This window comes from Schistocerca piceifrons, chromosome 5, assembly GCF_021461385.2.
Source record: "Schistocerca piceifrons isolate TAMUIC-IGC-003096 chromosome 5, iqSchPice1.1, whole genome shotgun sequence".
Classification (NCBI taxonomy): domain Eukaryota; kingdom Metazoa; phylum Arthropoda; class Insecta; order Orthoptera; family Acrididae; genus Schistocerca; species Schistocerca piceifrons.
The window spans coordinates 218,915,386-218,924,725 of record NC_060142.1 but is presented as its reverse complement, the minus strand read 5'-3'; the positions used below and the strand labels follow the sequence as shown (position 1 = coordinate 218,924,725).

Here is a 9,340-nt window from a genome sequence, read left to right as displayed (position 1 = left end):
AAGAGAGATTGAGGCAGCTTGTGGTATTACTGTAAGCCTAAGACATATTTTGTTAGCAAGATTGGTAGTAAGGTTCCTCATGGTTGATGTGTAACTGAATGTTAACAGTATTTTACAGGGTTATAATTCTGAAGAAGAGCTGAGAAATTATAATTCTGAAGAAGAGCTGAGAAATATATTTAGAAAATCGAGTGAGAGAAAAATACGTGATAATGTTGCAAAATACTTGGTTGACCACCACTCCTTGGACCTTCTTGAAATTGAGGCGTGGAAATTTATTTTGCTTTTGGAAGACCATTTAGAGGCAGTTGAATTTTCTGGTACCAGGTAAATATACTTTATTTTTCATTGGTGAAATGTAAACAGGCTTTCTCAGAATGTTATTTATAACATTCGGTATGCAGTAAACGTGATGAGGATTTTTCTCCTGCAAGAGTCTTTACAGTACATTTGGAGCAAGTTGAAAGAGATCTACATCTTACTGTTTATACATGTGCTGCTAAGTGTAATAACATTGTGCAAATTATGTGCAATAGAAAAAAAGAAGAGAAATAAGAAGGAAAGGAAATGAGGAAATTTGAAAACTTGACATTCCAGATAAGGGTGTTGCTAAGAAAATCTCTTTGTCATTTAAAGTAGCAGTGTCCCCCCCCCCCCCCCCCCCCCCCCCCCCAGGTAAAAGCTTGAATGATTAAATCTCTTTATTGATATCTTCATTATCTGGCCACATGGAGCTGTAGTGTTACATTTACTTCTACCCCAACTCCATTCATACCATCCTGAAATTCAGTTCCATGGTTGTGTAAAAAACTGTGATGTTACTCTTTCTACTATGAAGAAAAAGAGATTGATCCTGGGGGGATATGATGATAACCAAAGATCACATATACCAACCCATATCTCAGCAGTAAACTGCCATCATCTATTGCAGCAGAGTGGTGAAGACAACCACATATCAAGCTCAAGCCATTTGATGCTACTGCAATCACGAAAAGAACTAAGTCACTCATTGACTATTTCTCACTGGAATGTGTACCCTGAATAATAGTTTGGTATTAATTTTTAACTGGCATCTGTGAAACTGAGAGAATGGCCAAAAGAAATATGTGATCCAAAAATGACTGAGCCTCTTATCCTACATCAGCAGTGTTTTTTAAAAATTTTCTGAATCCTTAAAAATCACAAGAGTGAATCGAAGCTTTCTTGTATTGAAATTCTTCCAAGTATCATTTGTAAAGGTGAAATTGTTCACAAATGACTTCCAGAATATCTTACTGTAATGGATATCAAAGAAAAGCCTTTAAATTTTCAACACCAAACAGATTATCTGAAACTTTTTACTTTTGTAACTCTTGTAAGTGTGTATTGAAATAATGCTGAAGCTGATAGGATTTTGATTATTTTTTATCATCATATGAATGTTGCAATTCTTCTTATTTCCGTACTTGCTAAGAAAATTTGAGAACAATTCTGCCTTATGCAAGATACCTTTGTATTTTTGTTTTCACCCAGACTTCTTGTGCTATTTTCTGTGGGCATGATAATTTTTGTTCTGCAAAATTGTTTCACATTAACCTTTAAAGAAACTTTTGGTGCAAAATGTTGACATTTGTAAAATGAGCAGTTATTGTAAGTGATTTTACATTGGAGCTGACATGTGTGTCACTGATTTGAGGCATTCTATGTTGTTTATTTATGATATGTCTAAAGTTTCTAGTTTTATAGTACATTTGAAAATAAAGTGGATGCATGTATTTGTTTATGTACCTCACATGGAGCTATTGGGTATTTATGCTAGTAGCTTTAGTTCTACTGTGCAAACTACAGCTTGTCATCTGCAAACAGCAAAACATTATTTTATTTTTCTGGTTATTATGAATTTCCAACCAAGAGTCACCATGTATCGTGTTGTTTGAGTTTTTTTGATGCTTTAGTGCTTTTACTTCTTTATGTCAAGATAACACGCATTTTTCAATTGTATTTGTCATTACGTATAAATTTTATATGATTTTGTGCCAAGCTCAAAGTTTTCACTGCTATTATATGTTGCTGTGACTGTGGTATTATTTTCTTTCATGGTATGTTTGTTTTGGATGTGGCATGCAGGATTGAAGTGTTGTTGACGTTTGTTGTGTTTAGTTCGTATGTTGTGTGTGTGTGTGTGTGTGTGTGTGTGTGTGTGTGTGTGTGTGTGCGTGTGCGTGTGCATGTGCGTGTGCGTGTGCGTGTGTGTGGGGGGGGGGGGGGGGGGGGAGGGAGAGAGAGAGAGAGAGAGAGAGAGAGAGAGAGAGAGAGAGAGTTGTGGATAGGTGTATAGAGAGAGTGGTGTGCAGTGTGGGTAGGTATATTTATATAGTTCATTTATAGTAGCAAAGAGGGCTATATTGCACAGTGATATGTATTCGTTTAGTTCTCTCTTTTCCTGGGCTATTGATTTTGGGATGTGATAGTTTTCTTCTCATGGTAATTCTTGGTATAGGCTGTTACTAATTTTAAGGATTTTTAAATCAGTTTCTATGTCGATTAGGTGGTGACTCTGTGCTGTTAAGTGATCAGTAAATGTTGAATGTTAGCTATTGCTTTTCATTGCTGTGAGATCCTCTGTATACCTGGTTCTAAAATTCCTGCATGTTTGACCCACATATACAGCAGTTGCAGGTTAGTTTATATATTCTAGACTGGCTGTATTTATCAGTGTTGGTGATATTTCTTCCAACTCTGTTCTATATAGTGTTTTGGTTCTGTATGCTGTGTTGAACCTTGCCTCTTTAATATTGCCCACCCTGTGTGTGTGAATTTGTTGTTGCAAGTCATTTGTGCCATTTATTGCTTACTATCTGCTGATTTGTTGTGTGTGTGTGTGTGTGTGTGTGTGTGTGTGTGTGTTATGTATTGCCTGTTTTTGTACTTTATTGTTTATTTTATGTACAGTCTTTGTATCATACCCATTCTCATGTTTGTTTTATTGTGTTCCGTTTTTCTGTATACTTATGTTTGTTGATGGGTGTTTTGTTCTGTCTGTGTAGTAAATACCTGGAGCTGGGTTCTTTATAAGTTATAGGGTGATTGGATTGGTTCCTATAAATTGTGAACTCATGTTTGTTGTTTGTCTTACGTATTGTGAGATCTAAGAAATTGAGTTTTTTATCTGTGTCTGTTTCAGTGGTGACTATTTATGGGTGCAGGGCGTTAATGTCTTCATGAAGTTCCTTTATACGAGATTGTGGTTCATATATTAGGCAAATTATATCGACCACACATCTGTACCAATATTTTATTTTGTATTGCTCTGGTTTTACTATTTTGTCAAGGATTTGATTTTCTGTCTTGTAGCTGGAGATTTCTTTGTATAATGTTGATAATTTCTGATGTTGGAGTTTGTGTGTACATGGAAATTATGTAAACTGAAATTATTGTTGCCATTTCTGGTGTGTTACTTGAGTTCTTCCGGCTTCGTTTTTGGTATGTTTGTATATTCTCTGTTGCAGTGTGTGTGTGTGCCTTTTTTGGCTAAGAAGTATGTCGGTGCTTTGGTGAAGTCAATTAGTGGGCGTAAGGGGGTACCTGGTTTTGAATCTTGGGCAATGATTTTAGAGTGGGGGGCCTTGGGATTTTTCTGTGTCATTTATTTAATTTGTGTGTCTGTGAAAATTGTTTCTATGTTTTTCAGGGTTTTCTGTAAGTTTCTTTGGTATCAGTATGTTTGATCACTTATTAATTCTGTGATGTTGCTTTGAATGAATTCTAATGTTTTATCAGTGTATTCCTTTCCTTTTTTGAGTGCAATCAAATTGGCATTGTCAGATTTCGTGGTTATGGCATTTTCTTGTCTTAATTTCTTCTGTAGCTTTCTGTAGGTTTTTTTTCTTCAGATGTCATTGTGTTTTCTTTTATGAGGGTTTTGTTCTTTCTGATTACGTGTTTTATTTGCTTGTTAAGTTTGCATTGAAATCAGGTGTGTTCAGTCTTTCTTGTTGCTTTATGATGTATTCAGTTTCTTCTATGATATTTGCCCTTTTCAAGCAGGCTGTTTTCTCATTCACATAAATTTTAGGTATGTCTTCAGGTATGTATACAGCTTCTTTTTCCTTGAGCATTGGTGATGGGCAATATTCAGACAGTCAGTTCCAGCAATCTGCGGTAGGTCTTTGTCCCATTGGTCTAGCACTCTTTGTTGTCATCTGTCTCTATCTCTTGGACTCCATTCCAGTACCGCCTTTATCCAGCTGTCATCATTTCTACCGGCAACATTGCTGGCACATTGCCATTTCATAGTGGCTGATCTCTCCAGGATGTTTTTGACGTCAGTAATTGATCTGATGTCTTGTGTCGTTTTTGTCTTTTCTTGTAACACCCAACATGCTTCCGGTGCTGTCGTAAGCTTCTGTCTTGTGTATTCAGAAAGGTCCAGGTCTCACAGATGTAAGTCATCCTGATAGAACACACTGACAAAAAACTATTTTTTCAGGTTTAGTGCGATGTCTGACCTGAAGATAGTTGAATGTCTTCCAAATGATTACCAGCATAGCATGGTGCATTGATAGATTTCCAATCTTATGCCTCCTGTCTTATTTACAAGCTGGCTTTTTGATGGATTTGTTCTCTGTCAGTGTCCAGTAGTGTATTTTTTAATTGTGAGTTTCCTACCAGGCTCAATTTAGTAAACATTATGTTGATCTTGGAAAGGTTTTTGTTCAGTCCCACTGCCTGACATTCTGAGGTGAGATGCAATACCAACATCTATAGCTCATCAGAATCATTTTTCTGTAGCACAGTGACATCTGCAAATCTCATTTTGTTAAGTCTCTTTCTGTTGATTTGAATGTCTCTTTCTGTCTAGTTTGGTTTTGACATTTCCACTTCCAGGATGGGGGAGATGGGATTATCTTTTGTCACTCCTTTGTAAACTGCAAACTCTTAAATTAGTTTCCGGACACTAACAAAAGCTGCAGAAGTTTTGGATGTATGATACAGGATTTTAATAGAAGCCACCTCTACCTCTTGCTCAACTAAGGCTTGCATGACAGCAAGATGGTTGACTGAATCAAAAGCCATGTCATAAACTACAGAAGCTGTACATGGTCTAGTGGGCTGATGCTGCTGTGGAATCCATCCTGCTCTATGGGTTGAGCTGTGTCAGGCATGGAACTGATATGATTTAACAATATTCTTGTAAAATTTTGTACAAAATCCTGAATAGGCTTATGAGATGATAGTCTTTTATGTCATGAATGCTTCCTTTCTTATGGAGCAGTGCTTTGTTCCTTTCAGAACTGTAACTAAAATTAATGCCTCAGTGTTGCAAGAGCGAGAAATAACAACACAAAGATGAAATGAAAGAGTATAATTTTTGTCATATGTCACAAAGTTGACAACTACAAAGATAGTATGAGTGCTGCTGCTGCTGATGATGATGATGAATTCTTTCAGAACTTGTATTTTCCTTCCTAAGGGTTTGTTAGAAAGGTTGCAAAGGAGGGGCAGGTCACTCATGATCTGGGGTAAGAGTAACCTGCTCCTCCTCTCCAACCTATGGTAGTTAATAGCTACTTCCTTCCTGAGGAAAAAACATGAAAGTTCTACAAGGTAGGATTAATTTTAACTACTTTTAAAAATTGCTAGTGACATTATTTGGAGTTTTGCACCCTGGTGGTTAAGTATTGATATGATTTTAATTTGAGACATTTGCTTTTGTTTGGGAAGAGAGAGAAAACAGTGACAATGCCTTTGCTATGTTATTTCTCCTTGAGAGAGTAAGGTCAACATGGCATAAACTTATACTTATTGTGGAAATGAAGAAAAACTAAATGTGGATGGTCAACAAAAAAAACTAGAGTAAAGCTTGAAGGGAAGTCACTATTCTTGCACCATAATGATGGATGTATGGGTCTCATTAATAATGTTTTGATATAATATTGAAATCTGGAGTTGACAGTGCACTCATACTTTTGTTGAAATTCATTAACAAATCCACAAATATTATAAAAATGTGTGTGTGTGTGTGTGTGTGTGTGTGTGTGAGTGTGTGTGTGTGTGTGTGTGTGTGTATGTAATGTATGTATGTATGTATGTTCCACAGATTCTCATAAACCACTGGACCGATTTGAACTGAATTTATCATTTACTGTCTGGAAAGAATCGCTGTGGGTGTAAGAACTTCCCATCTGTCAAAAGGCTGGGGGTGGGGTTGAAAAAGCAGTGTGGCCCATGATGCATGAATACCCATACTTTATTTGTCCAGTATTTGAGAATGAGAGCAGATGATGATTTGCAACAAACCTTACACACAATTTCTAACCTTTATATAATGTCTCATTTACAATGCCCATAAAATACTGAAAAGAAAAAAGGTTATTACTTACTACGTTTGTGCTGTTCATGCATTAAAAGTGCTGCAAGAAAAATATTTTATTTTATTACTTCTTCACTACTAACTATATTAGTGGCACATTACGCAGACAATATTTGCATATACCTCTGAATGTACCATCAAAAGTAAATCATTGTAGACACCTGGTTCAGGAGATATGACATCATAAACACTGAGATGCATGAAAAACTGCCACACCATGCATTATGTTTAAATTTGTTACTTCTTTGCTACAAACTCTATTCATAACACATTTTGCAGACAGTAGCCACATACACCGCAGGATGTACTTACAAAATTATATCATTGTACGATACATGGTTCAGGAGATATGACATCATAAACATTGAGCTGTATGAAAATGGAACAGCAGGATGAAATTTTCTAAAGATACAGGTGAAATATATGTATAAATATGTGTGAAATATGTTAAATATGCATGAAACACATATGACATATGCTTACGTGGGCAAAGCCACAGGTAGAAACCTGCTCCTAAACTTGTGGATTGATTTCAACCAAATTTGGTAATGTATTACTTGCTATTTGGGGGAAAAAAACACTGTGGGGGTGAGACCCGGTAACCTAAAATGGGAAGCCAGATTAGAACGAATGTTAGACATAAGTGTCAGAAGTAAAAAATTGTAAGTCCATAATTTTTTTGGAGGTCCAAGGTCACAAAAAGAACACAAATTTGCAGATCTTATTATGTCAGTCCAACTTTAGATGCAAATCAATATAACTAAATTTAAACTCAGGCTCACAGTAATGTGAGACAATTTTCATTTCTCCACAGTTTACTGAGATAATCGTGCACTTATTAAGTAAAGTAAAGCAGTCATCAATCTGAAGATTATTTTGAACAGCACAATGCTTTACTAGGCAGGTCCTATTGGAGCTGGTTTGGGACTGCCTTCCTCAGATCTTTAAACTTACTCACCCAGCCAGTTATAGGAGGATGTACAGTTTTAACGTGGATTCCAGACTACAGTGCAACTCTGCATTTTCTCATGTCAACCATTGATGAAAGAAGTGATAAATGACAAATAAAAATCCTAAGCTATACCAGGAACTAAACGGAGACTTTTGGATTTGTAGTCTGGCACTTTACTGCTGAGTCACCAAGCCATACCAAGTACAACTGTAAACATTGCTACTGTAAAATAATAATGAAATCATTACCAGAAAAATATTGAACTAGTCACTGTACTTGGCATAGTTTCAATGCACATCTTTTGGAATCTTGAAGAGTATTGCTGTAGACGTTAAGATCAGTAACTACAATACAAATTGTTACCAAAGGGAAGATACACACATCAGCTAGAGAAAAAGGTGGCTAAGTCAAAAAAATTCCTCCGTGGAAACAGGATACTGCAGTCCCCCAGTTTAAGTTATGCTATGAATGAGAAAATGAAAAATTTGCTAATAACTGTAGAACTGAAAAGCAACTAAAATGTCAAAATGGATCAAGGCACCCACAATAATTTTTTTTGTTATAATCTAACTAGTGTTGAGTGCGCACTAATGATGCTTTTGCACACTAAGGAAGCTTTCAGAATGGACTCAGTTCTTGTGTACGTGATTAATGAAAGGTAATTTTGTTAAACTAGTAAAATCTGTGCTAAATAATGTTTATTATTAGTTTGTGAAGTTAGTTGAATTTAAATTGTTTAACTTACCTATATCATGATATTTTCTTGTAAATGTTGTTGTTGCATTTCAATCATTTCTCAAATCATAAATGCTATTTTTCTACTCCAACTGATACTCATTAATTCATTATTCACTATACATAGTACATACGATCATTTATCCAAGGATTACATGTGTCATTCAGGATATACTGTTGGGGGAGAGCCGGCCGCAGTGGCTGAGCTGTTCTAGACACTTCTGTCTGGAGCAGCGTGACCACTACAGTCGCAGGTTCGAATTCTGCCTCGGGCATGGATGTGTGTGATGTCCTTTGGTTAGTTAGGTTTTAGTAGTTTTAAGTTTTAGGGGACTGATGACCTCAGATGTTAAGTCCCATAGTGCTCATTTTTTGTTGGGAGGGAAAGTCGCTGAGGTATGTCTGTGCTCTGACAAGTTTGATGACTGAGCTAGACCACTATGTATTGCTTATCTGCCATTCAGCATTTCATGTATATAATGAAGCTACCGTTCCTTATACTATTGGTCTTGAAAATAATGAGTAACAGTTAAGTATTCCTCCATTAGTAACATCAAATGAAAATAACATTTTCTTAAGCTATTCAGTAAATCACTTCAGCCCTAGAGTGAAAGAACTGTAAGGCACATTTGTAAAACAATTGCTGGATTTTCTAGATAAATAATGTTTTTTTTTTCATTTAAGGATACACAATGTGTTCTATCAGTTGTTTGTTAATAAGATTTGTCTATTTATTCTTCACTTGCAGTTTTAGGTTCCTATGTCTTGGCATGACCATACAAGTTAAGATGAATACTGTATTGAAAACATATGAGTACCTTCAGTTAGATGGAAAATAAAGTCATGTGGAACACGTGCCCAAAGTTCACCTTTTTTGTGAAGACTGTTAACAGATCATGTAATTTTTTGTTGTTAATTGCTGTATTTAGATTAGCATGTATGAGCTACTGATCTGAGATTTGTCCATTTGTTGTACAGTGAATTCATGTACCAGACAACCAGTAAAAAACAAAAACAAATGCAGAATAAGGAATTTTTGGGAACAGATCAGAAGCTAACAGTGGATGTTGTTCTTAAACAACCACCTGACTGGAAATCATTAGTGTTGACTGAGATTTTCTTTAATGTTCCAGGTAATTAATTCATTCATTTTGTTCCTCTGTTCTTGTGTATAATGTATCATAATGAACCAGTTTTCAGACTTTATAATACAGTTTATCTTTACATGTGGCTAAATGCTACCAATTCACAAATTTCTAAGTATAATAATGAAAAATTCTTTAGTTTAACAATGCCTCTGA

The 9,340-nt window shown here is 35.8% G+C and overlaps 1 protein-coding gene across 1 annotated transcript in view; it reads left to right on the top strand.

Moving 5' to 3' along the window:
• Positions 1-9,340, top strand: part of LOC124798902 (spatacsin) — a 369,496-nt gene that overhangs the window by 119,478 nt on the left and 240,678 nt on the right. Inside the window, exons 10-11 of the mRNA XM_047262433.1 lie at positions 119-327; positions 9,018-9,172. Coding sequence (XP_047118389.1) covers positions 119-327; positions 9,018-9,172 — 364 coding nt within the window. The remainder of the gene's footprint in view (positions 1-118; positions 328-9,017; positions 9,173-9,340) is intronic.